This window comes from Myxocyprinus asiaticus, chromosome 21 (genome assembly GCF_019703515.2).
Source record: "Myxocyprinus asiaticus isolate MX2 ecotype Aquarium Trade chromosome 21, UBuf_Myxa_2, whole genome shotgun sequence".
Classification (NCBI taxonomy): domain Eukaryota; kingdom Metazoa; phylum Chordata; class Actinopteri; order Cypriniformes; family Catostomidae; genus Myxocyprinus; species Myxocyprinus asiaticus.
Window position 1 is genome coordinate 15,455,812 of NC_059364.1, and position 22,753 is coordinate 15,478,564.

At 37.6% G+C, this 22,753-nt stretch overlaps 2 protein-coding genes across 3 annotated transcripts; one reads left to right on the top strand and one right to left on the bottom strand.

Annotated features, from left to right (window-relative positions):
* Positions 1-376: 376 nt before the first annotated feature.
* LOC127412390 (mitochondrial genome maintenance exonuclease 1-like) lies at positions 377-2,107 on the bottom strand. Its single transcript, XM_051648704.1, has 4 exons — positions 1,412-2,107; positions 1,106-1,328; positions 778-910; positions 377-689 (listed from the first exon to the last, which is right to left on the bottom strand). The coding sequence occupies exons 1-4, from the start codon at positions 1,935-1,937 to the stop codon at positions 558-560; spliced, it is 1,014 nt and encodes a 337-aa protein (XP_051504664.1). The 5' UTR covers positions 1,938-2,107; the 3' UTR covers positions 377-557.
* A 1,002-nt stretch (positions 2,108-3,109) lies between these two features.
* LOC127412388 (sorting nexin-5-like) lies at positions 3,110-12,623 on the top strand. 2 transcript variants are annotated; one of them, XM_051648701.1, is made up of 13 exons: positions 3,110-3,275; positions 4,146-4,250; positions 4,482-4,592; positions 4,810-4,931; positions 5,349-5,472; positions 5,924-6,019; positions 6,112-6,217; positions 6,341-6,416; positions 6,961-7,000; positions 7,127-7,213; positions 7,748-7,907; positions 9,061-9,146; positions 11,063-12,623. In XM_051648701.1, the coding sequence occupies exons 1-13, from the start codon at positions 3,240-3,242 to the stop codon at positions 11,111-11,113; spliced, it is 1,200 nt and encodes a 399-aa protein (XP_051504661.1). In that variant the 5' UTR covers positions 3,110-3,239; the 3' UTR covers positions 11,114-12,623. The 2 variants fall into 2 exon arrangements, with proteins under 2 accessions (XP_051504661.1, XP_051504662.1); XM_051648702.1 differs by lacking the exons at positions 9,061-9,146; positions 11,063-12,623 and adding an exon at positions 8,773-8,804.
* The last annotated feature ends 10,130 nt before the right edge of the window (positions 12,624-22,753 follow it).

Consider the following 22,753-nt stretch of genomic DNA (forward strand, 5'->3'; position numbering starts at 1 on the left):
GGGATGATGTAAGCTCGTTGGTAAGGTCACGTGTCACATGGAGGAGGAGTCAGGAGTCTGATAACTCCTGTGCACTATGCAGGCTATGCAAAAGCTTTGGTTACCATTATGTCACAGAGACTTCACTCTCAGGGTTATCCAGTGTATTGTTTTAAAGATGAAGAGAAACAGTTATCTTACAGCCTCTTCACAAACCTGGGTATCGCTTATGATCCTGATTACAGGGCAGCCTGGTTTGTCTTTTATGAGTTTTGATCAGTTGCACTGATGTGAACAAATTTGACAGATGGATTTGTAACCAGCAAACAGTTTTTTTTTTTTTTTTTAATTGTATGTAATGACCAAACAGCAAATAAAGAATGGTCACGAGGCCATCCATCATCAACACCAAAAATTGATTTATTTCATTTTTAAACTCATTCCTTGATTTAAACATGTAAAAACAACCATTTATTCTTTATATCAAAAGTTAAACAAACATTTACAGTTGAACTACACATTGTGTAGAGCTCATTCAACAGCATCTGCTTGATTTTGTTATACTATCAGAAGGTCTCTTATTTTTCAGCATACTCTTCTAGTCGAAGTAGCCATTTCTCCCAAAATGGCATAATCTGCTCTGAGTTCAGGAAGTGGGCATGTGCTGGTGATCCATCTTTGTAGGCCACCACAATTAACCCGTTCTCTACCTGTACATAAACACAGCACAACATTAAAGAATAGATAGTGAAACTACAGCAAGCCATTTGAAAAGAGAAGATGCTTGCTGATATTTACCTGGTAGCTGTAGTTGTCATCACCGTTCAAGGCTCCAATGTATGCGGTTACTTGTAATGGATTATCGTAAGTATTGTGAAGGAAGGGTTTAGGCTTCTCTGAGGTCTTCCAGTCGATGACACACAACGAACCTCTTTAGTTTTGTAGTAAAATTCAATATGGCCAGAACATGTGAATAAGTAACATTGCCAACATGGAAGAAAAGATCAAGAAATGAATTTGGTTCAAATAAGCCACCGTTCACATACATTAAAAATCACATTATGGAATTTTTATGATTATGAATTCTTATGCATGTGGCTCATTGTTATAAAGGAATGCATCTCACCTGTAATGTGCGACACAATCTACTATGCCCAGGTACTGTAATGTTGAATGATGCACGGCACTCTCAATAGCTCTCACTCCTGTGATATCATTCAGCACATGAGATACACTATCTATATATCCGGCCACCACTTCTGGACACTCTAATTCTTCCTTAGAAGGGGTTTCCTGTGTGAAAGTTTCCTCAATGGCAGAATGGAACAGCTTTCCTTGCTTGAAAACATCTAAAACAAAGCAATTGAATTATGAGGTGTAGTACTGTTATGATGTAATAAAAGAGAAATTATATAAATATAAAAAACCTTACTCAAGCTATATTCTTTAAACCCATCCTCCCCAAGTTCAGCAATCATCCTTCTCTTCCACCTCTCCAGGTAAAAGGCTTGCTCAGGTGGCATGGTCTTCTGAAGGATCTTAGTCACACTGGGCATAGATGGCTTATTAGAGTCTTTCTGTAAGGTTATACGAGCCAAAGGTCCCGGCACATACTCCGATTGACCTTTGGCCTGATTTAGCAGTGGATGCAGGTTTTTAGGCACTCTGCGCTCCAGTGAAGGTGGTCTTGATCTTATTACAGGTCCGTACAGCTGACAGTCCTCATCCTCGATGCTTTCAGGAGTCTGAGAGCTGGTTTTTGAGGATAAAACCGCCCGCACCAGTGATGAGTACCGTTCTGTGTCGACTGTGCTGCATTGACTGACCTTTTTGCGTGTTCGCCATTGACAGCTGCTTGAAAAGTTATCCACACGCGAGAACTGACCAGAGAGGAAGCCTATTGATCTCACACGGTTACATTGTATCATCTGCTTCAAAGCCTGTCCTGTGATCCCCATTTGTGATGTTCTTATTCTGTTTCTATGGTGAGGTTTAAACCTTATTTCTGCTCTTGCGCTGGATACTATATTGATAAAAGTATTTAAAAACCTACCAACAAGTTTTAGAGTGGATTAGCCAAACTGTTGTAATTTCAAAGGGAGCCAACAGTTTGAACAGGATGCTCTTAGGGAATTGTGGGAATTGTAGTTCTAACTACGTCACAAGTGCATAGAATTCGTCTGAATAAAACATAATTTCCCACAATGCTGTTCTTTGGCATCACTCGAATGAGTGGACTGTGAAGTTACTGTTGTGTATTTTTATTGAAAGAAAATACATAAGTTATATATATATATATATATATATATATATATATATATATATATATATATATATATATATATATACCGTTCAGCTTTCTGAAGCGTTGAGGCTTTCAATAAAAATATCGTTACTCATTTACTTATTTTTTTATTACTCGAAGCTTTTTCAGTTCAACACGGTACATTACTGTCATCTGGTGGTGAAAACAACGTAGAGCGCATACTAAATACAGTACCGTTATATACTTGGCTGGGTTTTTATTTTGTTTCCACAACGAGCTATTTGACTACATTTAATTATTTGACTTTAAAGCAAGATACTATATATATATATATATATATATATATATATATATATATATATATATATATATATATAAATCATACAGCAAAAAATATTTACAGTTCAGAAAATATAACTAAGCAATGTAACTAAGCAAATTATAAATTATTATTATTATTATTTAAATGTAATAAAAAATATTTTAGAAAAAATTGTTGAAATTGGGATTGTTTTCTGACCGCTCATCTTTAAAGACGAACGGGTCCTCCAATAAGTAGGACGAAACCTGCAAAAATAATTAATAAATAAATACATAAATACGTACATAAATAAATCTGCATATTATTTATTTATGTATTTATTAAATTATTTCTATATCTCCTCGCACATTTAATTATATATTTATTTATGCACAAATATATGGATTTATTTATTTATTATTTTCACAAGTTTCGTCCTCCATACCCCAACGATCATGTCTGTGTTTCGACCTTATAGCTCCATAGCTCGACTAACAACTCAAGAATGAGATTAAATCATTTTATTAAAATGTCTTTTATTTTGATGTTTTGCCAGAAGAAATATCGAACCGGAAGTCTACAGTGACAGGCGAGAGTAGAAAGTGAAGAACAGCGAGCTGCAGTTGGAAAGTTTGAAGTACAGTTTAAATGTACTATCCGGAGACGGGCAAATAAGTGAAATATCTTCTGATCATGACATCTATCTCAGAGAATAGAGATAAGGAGAAGGTGAGTCATGCGGTATATCATTAATTATAGAGACAGATCTTATTAATGAATGTTTGAAGCACTCAACCAGCTCGCTTGATTAATAACCGCCCAACTCTGGTATGCAGTGAATAATCGCGCGCGTTTATTTATCTACTTCTGTTTACAACAACAATAACAATAATCTTTTGCCAGTCAGTGGCCGTGAAGTCAGAAGTTTAAGGTTTATTTTGGTTGTATAACATTTATTCTGAAAGATTATGATTATTTTGGTGTAGTGGAAACTTTAAATATTGCACATTAAGTCTAATATCTGTAGGAATTATATAAGGAAGTTTGTCCAAAGCTGCTTTTTCAAACTTTGTGGCCAGTTACTACACTAGCCCCGTTCACACATGCAACCAGGTAAATTACAGGAAAACCGTTGTGTTGTCTTTACTGGTAAATGTACCAAATGTGCTGTTCACACATACCATCAATAAGAAAATGTATATGCAATGATAAAACTTCGCATTAAGGAAGTTTGCCAGAACAAAATTTACCAGTATTTTCAAAATGGTCGTGTTCACTCATGACCTCTGAACTGGAAATTGTAGGCAATTTTCTGGAAAAGGCTGTATGTGTGAAAGCCACTACTGACTGTGTCAAAGTGTACTGTACAAGTGTTTAGTAGAGCACATGACTGAATAACATATTTTTGTTTCCAGGAAACCTGAATTCATAAGGCTATTTATTCAAATTTGACCATGTTAATAGCATTGTTAATATGTTTGCGTTTATGTTTTCAGCAGATGCTTTTCTCATCTCCCTCAGTCTTTGTCTCAAGTTAAGCCGTGTTCATGACATGTTTTGTTCCACTATAAGTCAGTTCATAAGTCTTGTTTAATTAAGGTACGCTCTGTATCAGTGGACTTGAACAAAGATGCATCTCTTCTTATTGATATCCCTGACGCCCTCTGTGAACGCGACAAAGTCAAATTTACTGTCCACACAAAGGTAAGTCTACAGATAAACTTAAAACCACTGAAACTAAATCAATATTTCAGTATATTGCACATACATTCATGTATTATTTAGTAGAGCATAACATAATCTAGAATCTCTCAAACTTTCTTTCTTTGAATGTAAATCTTTGTTTGATATGTCACATTTGATCTAGTTTCTACAGTTTTGGATTCAGTTTTTGACACACAGTATGGCTTTGACTTGCCCCTCACTTCCTTATAGACCACACTTAGTTCCTTTCAAAAGCCAGAATTTTCTGTGCCACGCCAGCACGAAGATTTCATCTGGCTCCATGACACAATGGTGGAGACTGAGGACTACGCTGGCCTCATTGTAAGTCCAAAACCCATATTCATGTTGTCCAGATTTAAACTCATCCACAGCAACACTATACAACTGTCAACATGCAAACCATTGAGTTTCTCTGCTGAACATCAGTCTGCATTGAAGACAGTTGGAATAGCCAAATAGCACCTTCAAAAGTTAGAGCTGAATCGTAAGTTTACAAGTCTAGTGCTTTCCTTCCCCTTCACTTTTCAATACTCCTCAGATCCCTCCCGCCCCACCAAAGCCTGACTTTGAGGGTCCCAGGGAGAAAATGCATAAGCTGGGAGAGGGGGAATCTAGCATGACAAAGGAGGAATATGCCAAAATGAAGCAGGAACTTGAGGCGTGAGTCTAATTCTATATTGTATTTTTGTATTTTGTCTCGCCAAGCTCATTTGTGTTTGATCTTATATTTTTTGTTTAAATGCACTTAAGGTGCAATCGTGCTAGTTTTTGTTTTCCATTCTCTTACATTCATACACATGCAAACTTCCAGTCATCTACTTTCGTAGAGGATCTAAATGTCACAGATTTATCTCTAAGCTCTATAGATGCAAATTTCAAAGATGCGTAGTTTTCAACATTGCAGGAAATTGGAGTAGATAGTCTAATTTAATTTATTAAATGTATATTTTTTTTTAAATTATAACATAATATATTTAAATGTAATTTTATATGCTGAGACCATAGTGTGACTGCAGCTTTAGTTTATAGCAAAACAGCCATTTAAATGTATGTATTTTAATCGATTTATTCTCTCAGGGAATATCTTGCTGTTTTTAAGAAGACCGTGCAGGTTCATGAAGTTTTTCTTCAGCGGCTCTCTTCCCACCCTGCCTTCAGCAAGGACAGAAACTTCCAGATATTTCTGGAATATGATCAGGATGTGAGTCTTCCTCTCTATGTAGTCCAGACCTTATTTCCCCAATTCAGGAAACAGAGAGAGAGCAATAAACTGTTGGCTGTGCTTATTTCCTGCGAAGCTGCAATGTTTCAAGCAATGAGAGAGAGTGGAGGATGAGCGTCGAAAATAAAGGGGGAAGGGAGGCGGGATATAACTATAAGGGCCACTTCCTGCTTAGTTCAGCATAAAAACTCTCTTTGACTAAACTTCTGTTTTTTTTTTGTTTTTTTTGCTAATTCATATAAAAAAAGTGCTGCCATAACCTGAAAGTCTTGTGTGGCACTGATAAGTGTCAGTTATTGCAACGGATAACACAGAAAACTGACCTTACTGGATAGCAGCCAATGGTGATAAAGAGTGCAGTTCACTGTGTTTCTGCATTCTGATTCATAGCGTGCTTGACTTTCCACTCTTCTTCTCATTGGTTGTATAGCTCAGTGTGAGGAGGAAGAATGCCAAGGAAATGTTTGGTGGATTTTTTAAGATCATGGTAAAGAGTGCTGATGAGTTCCTCATCTCAGGGGTCAAGGTCAGTGTGTAAATAAACTCTCCATTGGTGTGGGCAGCAGTGACCTGTGTGAGTATATGACTGATTGATAATTACAATGACTTTTTTTGCAGGAGGTTGATGACTTTTTTGAACAGGAGAAGACTTTTCTGTTGGATTATTCTAACAAAATCAAAGATGCCACTGCTAAGGCTGAGAAAATGACCCATTCACACAAAAGTGAAACCATTATTTAATTCACATGAATCTGGCAGGAAATATTTTGGCTATAATTTCTTAATGCTTAGAGATTCATATTAATTAATAAATGCTTGTTTTTCTCTTATTGCTTTCTTTTCTAAGATGTTGCTGAGGATTATAACCACATTTCTGCTGCTCTGAACAGCAATGCTGCAGACAACAACACTGCCTTGAAAAAGTGAGAAACATGCATTCAAACAAGAAGTATAAGTGTTTGATATATTTCACAGCATTTTATTGGTTGTAGTGAACAGTTTTATACTGTTTTATCTATATTTACTCTTTAAAAGGTGAATCTTTTTAACATGGGCTCAAGGCTCAACAATAAGGATTTTTTTTTCTGCTAGCCAGTATTTTTAATGTTTACTTGCTCTACCAACATTTTCATCGGCCCTGCCTCAAAAAATGATGTATTTCATTTTTAGCAACATATATATATAAATAGAAAATAGTTTTTATTTTTTAAATGTTAAATGAAATATATATACATAATATTTCATTTAACATTTACAAAATAAAAACTATTTTCTACCAATAATTTAATACCAAGAAATTATAATAAAACATGATGACATTAGAATGAAACATGAAATCCTTGTTGTTGATACTGTCTATGAAATAAAAAAGAAATAAAAAAACTGATACGAAATATTAGCACACCAAAAAACAAGCTTAACCATCATTGTAAGATTTCTAATGTTTGTGCTTTTTTGTTCTCCCAGGCACTTAGAAACATTTGCTGATGTGTTTGAAAAGCTTAGAGTGAGTATCTCTATAGGAGTTTTCTTACCAATCACACTGTTGCTATGTTCATAAGATCATGTTATGGAAAATAATAATTATGTGGCACTTTATTTTTGACCATGTGTGTATGGGTGTGTTTTGCAGAAAGTGGATGATAGAGTGGCATCTGATCAAGAGCTCAAGCTGACAGAACTTTTGAGATATTACACAAGGGACATTCAAGCAGCTAAGGTAAAACCTTCCCTCTTTTTAATTCACTTCACAAAATTTCAAGATCCATTAAAGTCAACAAAGAATGGTTTAATCAGAAGACTATGACGAGGAGGAGGGCTGGGCCGTGAGTGTGCACAACCAGCCCCCAATCGGGCCAATCAGCCGAGGAGAGGGATAAAGTCGAGCCGGATGCAGCATTTCGAGAGAGAGAGCCACACGCAGCTGCCGTGTGTGTTTATGTTTGTGTCTTAAGTTTTCATTAAACATTATGTTGACTGTTCAGCCGGTTCCCACCTCCTCTTTGCCCATTTTAAACCCTGTTACAAATACATTTTAGGACTTCCTATTTAAGAAATTGTCCTAGCTATTTAAAGCAGGAAAAGGTATTTTATTCAGTCTTCTTGTTTGCAAAACCCAGATGCCAACTGAGTGTTTTATGTTCTATTTTTTTTATACCGATTCTGAGAATGGATTAAATGTAAACCAGCAACACTCAAATAGCTGTGTTATTCTGATTATTACCTGAGTAATAACACATTCAAATTCCTTCAGGACCTTTTATACAGACGTGCTCGGGCGCTTGCTGATTACGAGAATTCCAATAAAGCTCTTGACAAGGCTCGTCTGAAGGGTAAGGACATTGCACAGGCTGAGGAGCTCCAGAAGCGGTGTCTGCAGAAGTTTGACAAGCTCTCTGAGTCTGGCAAGAAAGGTATGTTTTACAGTCATCTTAAAGGGATAGTTCACCCAAAAATGAAAATTCTCTCATCATTTACTCGCCCTCATGCCATCCCAGATGTCTGATTTTCTTTCTTCTGCAGAACACAAATTAAGATTTTTAGATGAATATTTTAGCTCTGTAGGTCCATACAATGCAAGTGAATGGTGACTAGAATTTCAAAAGCTCCAAAAAAGGAGATAACATCAGCATAAAATTAATCCATAACTCCACTGGTTTAATCAATGTCTTCTGAAGTGATCCAGTTGGTTTTGGGTGAGAACAGAACATAATTCATTTTCACTGCACATCTTGCCATTACAGTCATGATTTAAAGCTTGATGCTTCCTAGCTTCCTAGTTGGTGCTAGGAAATGTAATAGATGGAGTGGCGGTGGTGTAGTGGGCTAAAGCATTCAGCTGGTAAGCAGAAGGTTGCCGGTTCAATCCCCACACCCACCACCATTGTGTCCTTGAGCAAAGCACTTAACTCCAAGTTGCTCAAGGGGGATTGTCCCTTTAATAAGTGCTTTGTAAGTTGCTTTGGATAAAAGTGTTTGCCAAATGCGTAAATGTAATAGAGCTTAAAAATCATGATCGCCAAGGAAACTTCTGATGTCTGAAGATTTATAGTGAAAAAGGAGTTACACTTTGGTCCTAGTGAGTTACATTTTGGTCCAAAACTGATTGGAATGCTTAAGAAGACATGGAATAAACCAGTGGAGTCATATGGATTACTTTTATGTAGCCTTTTTATTTGCTTTTTTGATCTTTTTAAAATTTTGGTCATCATTTACTTGCAATGTATGGACCTACAGAGCTGAGATATTCTTCTAAAAATCTTTGTTTGTGTTCTGCAGAAGAAATAAAGTCATAGACATCTGGGATGGCATGAGGGTGAGTAAATGATTAGAGAATTTTCATTTTTGATTTCATTTAAATTCCTTTAATAAATTAATCTTATGGTCTGAGTTTAGTGTATGAACAGTTTATATGGTGGGGTGGCATAGCGTTTATAAATTTGGACTGGTAACCAAAATGTTGTAGGCTCACCATTGTGCAAGACACTTGCAATTGGTATGCTGTAAGTAACTTTTGATGAAAGCTTGTAAATGAATACTTACTAATGCAGATTGTTGTGTCTGCAGAGCTCACCAGCTTCAACATGAGGCGTGTAGTGGCCTTCCGCAAGAACTTGATTGAGATGACTGAGTTGGAAATAAAACATGCCAAGGTGAGGATGAGTTGCGTCATGCATTCTGTTTATTTGTTGGTGTACAGGAGGTTATCCATGTGTATTGGAACATGTATTTTGACAATACCCTTGGTTATGGACATATCAGGGAATTTTAAACACCCTGATCTCCAGGTCTGGAAAAGTTGTGGAAAATATATATTTAAGTCATGGTAATTTCTATAGTGAATTGAAATTTTTCTAGTTGTGCTTTGCTCTTAAATATTTGATATTTAAAATTGTTTGCGATGCTCGTGCTGTGTTCATTTCTGCTTGCACCTTTTGTGTTCCTTGTCAAAAATTACCGGCCCACTAAGTATGTTAATAAATCTCTCATATTGCATATATTATGCCAAGATATTGCATTATTTATTTATTGCATCTTTTTGTTAATTTCTTTTTAGTAATTATGACTAAAATGTAGTAAATATATATTTTTTGATAGGATTAATTGAACTGAGCTTTTACTGGGCTATTATGTAATAAGTTAATAACCAATTGCTTGAACTAAACAAAATAGGTGTCATTTTAAAGCTTAGAATTTAAAGCTGGACTTTACAATGCATATAGCCGATCCTAACAATTCTTAAATAATGCTTTTTAATTTGCTGAAAAAATTATAACTGTTTTGATCTCAATTTTCAATTTTGTTATCGCAACAATTATATACAGATTTGGTAAAATCATAAAGATTAGATAGCCATGTGTTATATATAGTTGGAAAGGTCTCAATTTGTAAAATGCATTGAGCAATTGTTTCACTCAGAGACCAAACTGCAGAGAGTATTAGTGTATGAAATTCCCACTGACACACATAAATATAATAAACAAGAGTGTATTTTTGTCACGTTTTTCCTTATTACTTCTTGAAACATACATCTTCTTGTAGCATAGGCAATGACATATCGTAACTTAAAGCAGACTATCCCGATTCAAAGGAGCCCAAACAAAACAAAAGTCGATAGGTAGATCTTGAAATATTCCTCAAAGAGTGTACATGGAAAGATGATGCACAAAAGGATGCTCAACACATGTGTGCACATGTGCGAGGACTTTGTGTGTGCAAAAACACATCCACATATGTGCTTATCTAAAGGAATGGGATGCTCCTGAACACTTAATATTCTAGTCTAATCCATTCATTTCCAATGGCCTGTCACTTTAGACTGGGAATACCACAGGTGTAACAAAGTGAAATAAAACCAATAACATTTTATGATTTTTTTTTTTTTTTTTTTTTTTAAGTGTTCAGATGCCCTGTGTGAACAAAGTTATGGAATTTTAATCCAATTGGATGAAATAAGCTACAGTTTTCAGAAAAAATAATAAAAAAGTCAATCGGTCAGTTTTGACCGGAACACAATATAAGGGTTAAATTATCCAGTAATCATGGACTTTTCCGTGAAAATAGGAAAAGTCATATAAATTGATTGATTGTGACTCCAGCCAGGTCTCCTAAGCAACCAGATTGGCCCAGTTGCTAGGGAGGGTAGAGTCACATGGGGTAACCTCCTCGTGGTCACTAATGTGGTTCGTTCTCGGTGGGGTGCGTGGTGAGTTGAACGCGGATGCCGCGGTGGATGGCGTGAAGCCTCCACACGCGCTATGTCTCCGTGGCGACGCGCTCAACAAGCCACGTGAAAAGATGCGCGGGTTGATGGTCTCAGACGCGGAGGCAGCTGGGATTCATCCTCCGCCACCCGGATTGAGACCACGAGGACTTAAAAGAGCACTGGGAACTGGGCATTCCAAATTGGGTGAAAAAAAAAAAAAAAAAAAAATATATATATATATATATATATATATATATATATATATATATATATATAAATTGAAAGATTACATATTTAATTTCTTCCATGATTTTCTCTCCATCTTTCTCTCTGTCGTGTTCTCTCTCCTTTATGCTACCACAGAACAGCGTGTCCCTTCTGCAGGGCAGCATTGAGATGCTCAAAAGCAACTGACTCAAATGATGATGTCACTGGACAACCCTGAGCACTTCAATTTTTTCTGACCTAGTAGAGGGGAACCTGGATGCACCTTCTTCACATAGCCCTAACATGGCTAAGTAAGCACTCTAAAAATGTGAAAAAGAGCCACCACCAGCACAATGTATCTACTATGTTTACACTTTCTCTATTGTGCTTCTCTCCCCCTCTTTACTGCCAGTATCTTACAACATCAAACTGAGGGCAGTGACCCCTTCCATGAATAACACTTAAAACCTCTCCCATTTATGTCTCTTTTTTGAGTTTGCATTAGCTGAGATTCTTTAGCTTAGATTACGCTGACATTTATAAGCAATCACAATAACAGACAAATGAAATCACTTCAGTGAATTTTATATTTTGCGATTACACCAGAACTAAGTTGTCATTCACTCTCAAAATCTTTCTGTTGTTGTTCTGTTTTTTCTGCAGTTTTGTACCTCTAAATATGATAATTAATCTGCTTTTTCTATCGCTTTGGAAAATTTAAGGTTTATGATTAGTTCTAGCATCTATCATATAAAGTTGATTTAATAAAAAACCGAGGTGTAACAAACAGATCAGTATAAATCTCAGCAGAAGTGTTGTGTGACATGGACTATTTGTGAAATAGGCTGACAGATGTCTTCCAAATATGGTGAATAAATATTCCCCATAACCGTTTTTCTGTTCAGTAGAAATTCATCCAAAGACATGACCCAATGTCATGCATTACTATGGGGAAAAAAAGGGAATGTTGACAGTCATTCATGATCAAATTCCATTTCAAATGGAACTTTGCCTGGGTCAAAAACAGCACGTACTCATTACATCTGGTTGTTTTTGAAATTTATATTCTTTTGTCTTGATGTAAAGGGCTTGCTGACCCTGATGTCCCTGGTGTTTAGAGGACTCAGCTGATGTGTGTGTTGGTGAATCACACAACTATTAGCGGTTTTTGTAATTCATTTTGAATGTTTTCTTTATGGTAAAGGCTATCCTGCCATGAATAAGATGGTGCTTTAATGTGTGTATGCAAGAAGCTATTCACCACAAATGATCTGTGTGTTTTCCCAGAACTTGTCCCTTTCAGGAGACTGAAGACAGATCTTATTCAGACATTTGATAAAAATTTAAGTCCAGTTTCACTACACAGCATTTCTTCTTCTAAATGTAAATCATGATTCCTTATTTAAATGTGTGTTTGTTTTTTGCTTGACTAAATGTTTTCTCTTGGTGTTGTTACTGAAACTAACAGTCTAAAACTAACTACATTTAATGGACCAAAACTTGTGTAAAGTGTAATTTGATGTAAAACTACAAACATTTCCATGCTATTCTGATTATTGAGATGATGATTTGTAAAACACTATTGCAATCATGTACAAGCACAGGTAGTTCAAAAATAGATACATTTTATAAAGGAATGTATAGAAAACTTCTTTTCATATGGATTATAATTTTTATGAAAACATGCAATAATAAAATTAAATAAGCCCTGCTTTCACATTTCTGTCTTTTATGTCTCTGCCGTATTTGTTTGTTAATGTTTATTCACCAGAGGGTGGCAGTGCTTATGTACTTCCTCAGAACAGTGATAAAGTGTCAGATATTTGTAGCTTGCCATGAGAAATACTAAAATCAGACATCAGTAGAGAAGTATAGGAGTCACAAAGCAACCCATTACAGATAAAAATAAGCAATAGCTCTATACTAATGGCGTTGAAGGATATCTTAGATTCCTTCTGAACTGGGCTGTTGAAAGAGACCAATTAGAAGAACATTAAAGGAATATTCTGGGTTCAATGCAAGTTAAGCTCAATTGACTGCATTTGTGGCATAACGTTGATTACCACAAAAAATAGTTTCAACTCATCCCTCCTTTTCTTTAAAAAAAAAAAAGCAAAAATCGAAGCAGAAGGACCGGATGCCATACGAGGGTCGGACGTGTGAACGGCGAGCTCTGCACACTTTGCTAATTTTTCATTCTTTTTGTGTCATAAACTGGTGAGATTCAGTACATCTTGTTTCATAACTGTTCTGTGAGGTCAATATGTAAAAGAATTCAAAATCCTTGAGCTCTGGAGACATTAAAAGACACTTACGTGCTCAAGCTGATACCCCTGACAGGGCCGCAGACCAGGGACTCATTTGGACAGCGTGGCGGGAGAGATTCAGCGTCAACTGTCCAGCATGTCGGTGATGCTGGCGAAGGTCATAGCAGGAGGACATACTTGGAGGATCTTGCTGTAATACGTCGATTGATCATTTCCATGGAGACGAAATTCATTGAGTTGGTTACAAGAATGGGGGACGTCAAGAAACGGATCGATTATCTGGAATCATCGGAGAGGCAATTAGCTGCTAATCCGCTAGTGACCAAAGTAGATTTGGAATACATTTGGGAAAAACTGGAAGACCTTGAGAATCGTAGCCGGTGAAACAATGTCCGAATTGTTGGAATTCCTGAGAACGAAGAAGGCCGAGATATGGTGAAATTCCTAGACGAGCTCTTCCCGAGTCTGCTCGACATAACAGGCCATAAGCTGGAAATCGAGCGAGCTCACAGAGTTCCAGCTCAGAGATCTGCTGAGGTAGACAGGCCCCAATCAATTTTGGCCAAATTTCTGAGATCATCTGATAAAGATCTCGTGTTATGCGAGGCAAGGAGTAAAGGAAGGCTTTCTTGGAAAAACCACAGCATTTTCTTGTTCCCAGACTTTGGTAATTTGACGAGAGAAATGTGATCGATTGAAGGAATGCAAGAAACTCTTACATCAACAGAGGGTCGCTTTTGCACTGATGTTCCCAGCCAAATTGAGAATAGATACTAAGGATGGACGCAAAATATTTACATGCCCACAACAAGCGATAGTCTTTCATAAAATCAATTGACTGAGGAAGTCATGGTGTGTTTCTCACATTGCTGCCAAGTGAGCCTGACTCACTGAACATTCACTTGACTGTCCGAGGAAACTGGGCGCCTGTTTTGTTTCTTTTTGTGCTGGTTCTGCCTAGCTGCTGGAGTTTGTTTTGTGGAATAATACTCCTTCGGGACAATTGTGGATGAATCTGCATGTTCCTTACGTTTATGCCTCCTACTGGCTGGAATCTTTTTTATGAGGTATTTTTTGCAGGACATTGGAAGGATTAGGTCATCTGCTGCACTCATGAACAGCCAGCTCACTGAGCATTCGTTTGACTGTCCAAGGAAACTGAAGTTTTTGTGTGTGTGTGTGCTGGTTCCGCTAGTGGCTGGAGCTTGTTTGTGGAGGAACACACCTTCGGGACAGTTTTGTGAATGAATCTACATGTTCACTGTGTTTATTCTGCTATTGGCTGGAGTTTGTTTTATAGATTTTCTTCTGTTATGTAATTCTGTCTAACAAAATTTATATATAAACACCAGACTTGAGCAATCCAACAGCAAAGTTGTTGTGGGGACTCTCATAGGCGTACATGGACTGTTTGAGTTTAGAGGGATGGATGCCGGTTTGCGCCGTTATGCGCAGGGTTAATGCGTATGTTTTCCTTTTTTTCTGTTTGGTTCTGGGGGAAGTTCGGGGTTTGATTTATTGCACTAATGTTGGAATGTGGTCTTTATAATTTTGTTTTTGACACAATCTATTTGTTCTAATATTTCAAAGTGTCAAATGTTAATATGAGTGGATTGTCTCTCTCCACGTGGAATGTGAATGGGTTGGGGCAACCATGAAAAGAAGGAAGGTTATTTCTTTTCTTAAACGAAAGAAATATGACATAGTGTTTCTTCTAGAAACACATCTTTCCCCACAGGAAGCTGAAAAATTTGAGAAGATATGAGGTGGGCATGTTTTCTTTAGTGCTGGCTCAAGTAAGAGCAGGGGAGTCATTATATTGATAAGTAAACATCTTCAATTCAAATGTCTCAAACAGATTAAAGATAAATTAGGAGTCATTATTGTTTTAGCAGAAATTCAGGGGCAAAGGTTGATTTTGGCTAATATATATGCACCTAACACTGATGATCAGGGCTTTTTTTTAATTGATTTTTTATAGCTCTTGAAGGGATGTTGCAAGCCACTGGCACCCCTCATGATATAATATTGGGAGGAAACTTTAAACTATTGATGGATTCAGTACTTGATCATAGTGAAGCAAAAGTGTGTAAGCCCCCTAGATCAACACTGATGCTTCTCAGGATATGTAAAAATCTTGGTCTTGCAGATATTTGGAGACTTTTGAACACGTCTGATAGGGACTATACATTTTCATCAGTCCATAAGATTTATTCTAGAATAGATTTTTATATACAGGTGCATCTCAATAAATTAGAATGTCGTGGAATAGTCCATTTATTTCAATAATTCAACTCAAATTGTGAAACTCGTGTATTAAATAAATTCAATGCACACAGACTGAAGTAGTTTAAGTCTTTGGTTCTTTTAATTGTGATGATTTTGGCTCACATTTAACAAAAACCCACCAATTCACTATTTCAAAAAATTAGAATATGGTGACATGCCAATCAGCTAATCAACTCAAAACCTGAGCCTTCAAAATGGTCTCTCAGTTTGGTTCACTAGGCTACACAATCATGGGGAAGACTGCTGATCTGACAGTTGTCCAGAAGACAATCATTGACACCCTTCACAAGGAGGGTAAGCCACAAACATTCATTGCCAAAGAAGCTGGCTGTTCACAGAGTGCTGTATCCAAGCATGTTAACAGAAAGTTGAGTGGAAGGAAAAAGTGTGGAAGAAAAAGATGCACAACCAACCGAGAGAACTGCAGCCTTATGAGGATTGCAAAATCGATTCAAGAATTTGGGTGAACTTCACATGGAATGGACTGAGGCTGGGGTCAAGGCATCAAGAGCCACCACACACAGACGTGTCAAGGAATTTGGCTACAGTTGTTGTATTCCTCTTGTTAAGCCACTCCTGAACCACAGACAACGTCAGAGGCGTCTTACCTGGGCTAAGGAGAAGAAGAACTGGACTGTTGCCCAGTGGTCCAAAGTCCTCTTTTCAGATGAGAGCAAGTTTTGTATTTCATTTGGAAACCAAGGTCCTAGAGTCTGGAGGAAAGGTGGAGAAGCTCATAGCCCAAGTTGCTTGAAGTCCAGTGTTAAGTTTCCACAGTCTGTGATGATTTGGGGTGCAATGTCATCTGCTGGTGTTGGTCCATTGTGTTTTTTGAAAACCAAAGTCACTGCACCCATTTACCAAGAAATTTTGGAGCACGTCATGCTTCCTTCTGCTGACCAGCTTTTTAAAGATGCTGATTTCATTTTCCAGCAGGATTTGGCACCTGCCCACACTGCCAAAAGCACCAAAAGTTGGTTAAATGACCATGGTGTTGGTGTGCTTGACTGGCCAGCAAACTCACCAGACTTGAACCCCATAGAGAATCTATGGGGTATTGTCAAGAGGAAAATGAGAAACAAGAGACCAAAAAATGCAGATGAGCTGAAGGCCACTGTCAAAGAAACCTGGGCTTCCATACCACCTCAGCAGTGCCACAAACTGATCACCTCCATGCCACGCCGAATTGAGGCAGTAATTAAAGCAAAAGGAGCCCCTACCAAGTATTGAGTACATATACAGTAAATGAACATACTTTCCAGAAGGCCAACAATTCACTAAAAATGTTTTTTTTTATTGGTCTTATGATGTATTCTAATTTGTTGAGATAGTGAATTGGTGGGTTTTTGTTAAATGTGAGCCAAAATCATCACAATTAAAAGAACCAAAGACTTAAACTACTTCAGTCTGTGTGCATTGAATTTATTTAATACACAAGTTTCACAATTTGAGTTGAATTACTGAAATAAATGAACTTTTCCACGACATTCTAATTTATTGAGATGCACCTGTATATATATATATATATATATATATATATATATCCAAGTCCCTCATTTCATCTGTTGTTGATTGCTCAGTTGGAAATATCTTAGTTTCAGATTACAGTGAGTTTAGAAGTGTTGCCACATATAAAGAAAAATAAATTACTGTATATAGTTGTCGCTTTAATGTATCAATTTAGCAAAATCCTGATTTTCAACTAATGTTAAAGGCCAAAATCAGTGTTTATATGGAGACCAACTGGTCCTTAGTATCCTCTGTGGGCATGGCTTGGGAGGCACTTAAGGTGGTTCTTAGGGGCCGGATCATACAGTATGCCTCATTCATCAACAAATCCAAAGCACGAGAACTCGTGGAGTTGGAAGGGAATATTAAAAGTGTAGAGGCAGAGCTGAAGTGCCAAATGTCACCTGATGGCCTCAGAGAATTGACCCGATTGAAATACAGATATAATAATATTTTGTCGTGGAAGGTTTTGGCTATTCATGGCAAACAGTCATACTTTGAGTCAGGGGACAAAGCAAGGACGCTTTTGGCTAGATATATAAAGCAGAGAGAGTCTTTTTCTTCCATTCCCTCAGTGAAATCTGCTGGTGGTGAAATTTTTACCTTAAGAATTCTATCTTGATCTCTATAGTTCCACGTGTTTGTCTACTGATGAAGATATTAGAAACTTTGTGGAACCATTGGAACTTCCTAAACTGACGACTGAGCAAAAAAATTCTCTTGATTCTGAGATAACCTTGGAGGAGCTTGGCAAGATAATTAAGGCCCTGCCTACAGGCAAGGCTCCGAGGCCAGATGGCTTTGCCACTGATTTTTTTAGATCTTATGCCACAGTACTGGCTCCACATTTGTTAGAAGTTTATATGTAATCATTACAGAATGGAAAACTGAAAAGGCATTTTATATGGTAGAATGGGATTGTCTTTTTAATATTTTGGAAATGCATGGGTTTGGGAGTACGTTTATTGGATGGATTAATTTGCTTTATAGACACCCGGTAGCGGCGGTACAAACAAATGAATTAATTTCAGATTATTTTACTCTGGATAGGGGCACCCAGCAGTCTTGCCCTGGAATTCCAACTAATGTTAGCAGCCGCAATAAGAAAGGAGGATGATTATCCAGAGGTGACGGCGGGAGGTATGATGCAAAAGCTTCAGCTTTATGCAGATGATATTTTATTATTTCGTCTCCGACCCTACTAGATCTATGCCTTGCCTCCACAGAATTATTATTTCCTTTTTCTAAATTCTCAGGATACAGTCAATTGGTCTAAATCTGAAGCTTTGGCTCTGACAGCGTACTGTCCAGTAACGGCTTTCCAGCCGGGCGCCTTCCAGTGGCCCAAACAGGGTATTAAATATATGGATATTTTATTCCCAACAAATTTGTCTGATTTAGTTAGAGTTAATTTTGACCCTTTAATAAAAAGGTTTTCGAGCGATGTGGGCAGGTGGGCTTAATTACATTTATCCATGATTGGGAAGGTTAATGTTATTAAAATGAATTGTATTTCAAAATTCAACTACCTGCTACAGTCTCTCCCTATAGATGTCCCTCTCTCTTACTTCAAGCAATTTGATAGCATAGCGAAGTCTTTCATTTGGAATGGTAAACATCCCAGATTACATTTCAGTAAGCTGCATAGGCTGATTGACAAAGGTGGGCTAGGCCTTCTGTAACGATTAAGACAATGTATTTACATGCATTCTTTTAGTTTGCAGGGTACCTTTAAGATGTTGACCATCTAATTTGCATATGCATGTTCTGTGTGATTAGAGAGTTACTCAGTCTGTGTGCAGGTGCAGGAGGATGATGACCGATCTGCTCTCCCTGACCTTTATTATACTTTTATGTTTTGTGATGCTAATAATTTGTTAATTTTCTCATGTATGAGAAGAGCATACAGCCTGTGTATCTGCTATTAAATGTGTGGAATACAGACTTTTGCTGTTTGGCTCCGTGATTTGTCAGACTAAACCATTTATCTCCAGGTAAAAGCATTACAATACCCAAGATTTTGTTTTATTATTATGCGTTTGGTCTCAGACATTAGGCTCATTGGTCGCTTCCACCTGAAAGAGCCCCTCCCTGGTTTTGTATTGAACATGAAGTTCTTGGCCCTATTTTGCCATTGCAGAGCCTTTCTATCAATCTAACCGGAAAAGTTAAATTACACCTGCTATCTCACATTTGCACTCAGTATGGACAAAAGTGTCCAGAGTGTTTAATTCGGATATTTATCTAAATGTTGCCTCGAGCTTATGGCTGAACCACAGATTATGTATTAATAAGTCCCCTTTCTGCTGGTCAGAGTGGATTGTGAGGGGGGTTACTACACTCGGTGACCTATATGAGAGTAGTGTGTTGAGATCCTTTGAAAATTTGGTTCAACATTTTGGGATCCCCAGATCTCAGGTATTTACAGCTGCACCACTTGCTATGTACTATTTTTAGGAATAGCATACACCCCCCTAAAGCAGCTGATACTATGGGAGTGGTGATTACTGCTTTTGGAAAAGGTCATGAGGCATCAGTGTATATGGCACCTGCTAATTCAGAGTCTGGGGGATGGAGCTTCAACTTCTCTCAAGAGATTATGGGAGAAAGATTTAAACTTGGAATTGGAGGATGGAGTGTGGGCTAGGATTCTAAAAAATGTCAAATCTGCATCTAGAGATGCAAGGGTGCACCTTATGCAATTCAAGATTTTACATTGGTTCTATTGGACCCCCTCTAGATTGTACAGGCTTGGTTTTAAAGACACACCTGCCTGCTGGCAATGCCAGTCAGAGGATGGAGACATAACCCATGTCTTTTGGGGGTGTGTTAAGATCCAGGAGTTTTGGTTGAAGGTTCAGAGTTTTATGTGTGATGTATTGGGCACTCAGGTATCATTTTGCCCCAGATTCTGTATTTTAGGCAATGGGGCAGTCATTGATGTTGAAAATAGACACATAAAGAGTTGGGTCTTAACCAGTGTCATGATCACCAGATAGATACTTTTAAGGGGTTGGAGGTCGGCTGGAGCGCCCTCATTTCAGGAGTGGTGCTCGGAGATGGGAAGGGTCATTTAGAAGAATGGGAAAGTTTGTTCATGGAGAAATGGGGCAGATATCTGTCATTAATGGATGTGTTACAATTATTATTATATTTTTTATTTGTTTATTTAATTTTTTTCGTGTGTGACTATATCATGTATGACCACTGGGATGTTGTTTGGGGCCAGGGTGGGATTGGAAGGGGGAGGTGTAATAGTGGGGGTTAATGTTGATTCTGTGTATATATGTTTTGTTTTTCTATGTTCAAATGTGTGAATCAATAAAAATTGTTAATCTGAAAAAATAAAAGAAGCAAAAATCGAGGTTACAGTGAGGCACTTGCAATGGAAGTGAATGGGGACAATTTTTAGAGGGTTTAAAGGCAGAAATGTGAAGCTTATAATTTTATAAAATCACTTACATTAATTCTTTTGTTAAAACTCATGTATTATTTTATATGTAAAGTTGTTTAAATCATCATTTATATAATAATTTTAGGGTTTGTTGACATCGGCATGGCAACGGAGTTGTAAAATTGGATATAACTTCATACAGAAAAGGTTAGTAAGCAATTTTATCATACTAAAATAATGTTTACATGCATATTGTTTATGTCTTGTGGCTATACTTTAAAAAATAGTGAGTATTTTAAAGTTCACGGATTGGCCCTATTCACTTCCATTGTAAGTGCCTCACTGGAACACAGATTTTTGGACAAGTCAAAATGTATTTGTGTGGCAATCAGTTTTAAGCCACAAATGCTGTTGATTAAGCTTAACTTGTACTGAACCTGGAATATTCCTTTAATGGCATTTGAAGCATTTACTTCACTGACCTCATCTCCCTTTGCCAAAAGCACAGATTGATGTTTTTCACAGATGTCTTCTTTCTGCATTGGCAGCCAGAGGTGCTATCCATTTTTAAGCTGTATAGGTTATAATATTACAAACTGATTCAAATTCTCAGTCAATGAGAAGAGTTGTTACTTCTTCATGATGTGAATATGTTTCCGTGTCAAAAACAGCTAAAGTGCAGATCTGCAGACCATTATTCAGACCTCATGGCTCATGCTCCTTGGTTGATATTAAGCTGTCTGTGGCTGAGTAGCCTGTTTCTGACCTTTACCAAGCAGCTTTAAATATTCTGCAAAACGTGTAAAATCTTGTTTATGGAAATGTAAATTATTTTTTCAGATTAACATTTTTATTGGTTGCTCCTCAAGCATGACACATAACAAAGGAAAACATTCATGTACAGAGTCAACCATTATCCCCCTCATGTAACGAATGAGGCTGGTATTCATTCAGCCGACCGCCAGAGGGAGCCCTCTCCCGAATACTAACTTTGAATCGCTTCTTCTATGGTGAATTCCTGTTTACACCATATAAATAGCCATGCCTGTCCATTGTTACTTTGTGAAGTATTGCCAGTTTCAGTGCCTTTCATTTTTTATTTGCTTTATTGGATTACTGATTTTTGGATTACTGTTTTGCTCTGTTTGCCTGGTTGGACTGATTATTTGATAACGACTATTTTGCCTGCTTCAACGATTACGTCTCTGCGCTGTGTTTTGGATTTGTTTGCTGTGTTTTTATAAACTTCCTGCATATGGATTCTGCCTTCGCCTCCATGTCGAGTCCCTCACACCTCAAACCCCATTATTTCCCTTCCCCCCTCCCAATCCCCAACCCCACCCCGACCCCCAACAAACATCCCTGTGGCCAAAGCCCGAGTACACAAAATATATTTTTAAAAAATAAATATATAATAACAAACAAAAGAAAAAATAATAATAATAAACACACACATTTAAAACTATAAGTCCCTCTCCACTGCCCCTCCCTGAGAGCCCTCCAAAAAGGCCAGATAGCTGCCCCACATTTTATCGAACAGCTCCCGGTTGCCTATACGTCTTCTCCTCAAATGCCACCAACCTGCCCATCTCTGTGCACCACTCCTGAAATGAGGGCGCTCCAGCCGACTTCCATCCCCTAAGGATGACCTGTGTGCCGATCATAACACTGACTAGAACCCAATTGTTTATGTACTTATCCCCTATATTAATGACTGCCCCATCGCCTAAAATACAGAGTCTGGGGAAAATGAAATTTGAGTGCCCAATACGTCACACATAAAACTCTGAACCCTCAACCAAAATTTTTGGATCTTAACACAACACCAAAAAATATGGGTTGTGTCACCATCTTCTGATTGGCATCACCAGCAGGTGGGTGTGTCTTTAAGACCAAGCCTATACAATCTAGAGGGGGTCCAATAGAATCAATATAAAATCTTGAATTGCATAAGGTACTCACTTGCATCTCTAGATGTAGACTTGATGTTTTTTAGAATCCTAGCCCACACTCCCTCCTCCAATACCAAGTTTAAATCTTTCTCCCATAATCTCTTGAGAGAAGTTGAAGCTCCATCCCCCAGACTCTGAATTAGCAGGGAGTAATACACTGATGCCTCATGACCTTTTCCAAAAGCAGTAGTCACCACTCCCAGAGTATCTGCCGCTTCAGGGGGGTGTTTGCTACTCCCAAAAATAGTACAAAGCAGAGCCTGGGAATCCCAAAATGTTGAACCATATTTTCAAAGGATCTCAACACTCCACTCTCATTAGGTCATTGAACATATTAACCTCCCTCACAATCCATTCTGTCCAACACAAAGGGGACTTATTAATAAATAACTTTGGGTTCAGCCATATGTTCGAAGTAATATTGAAATAAATGTCC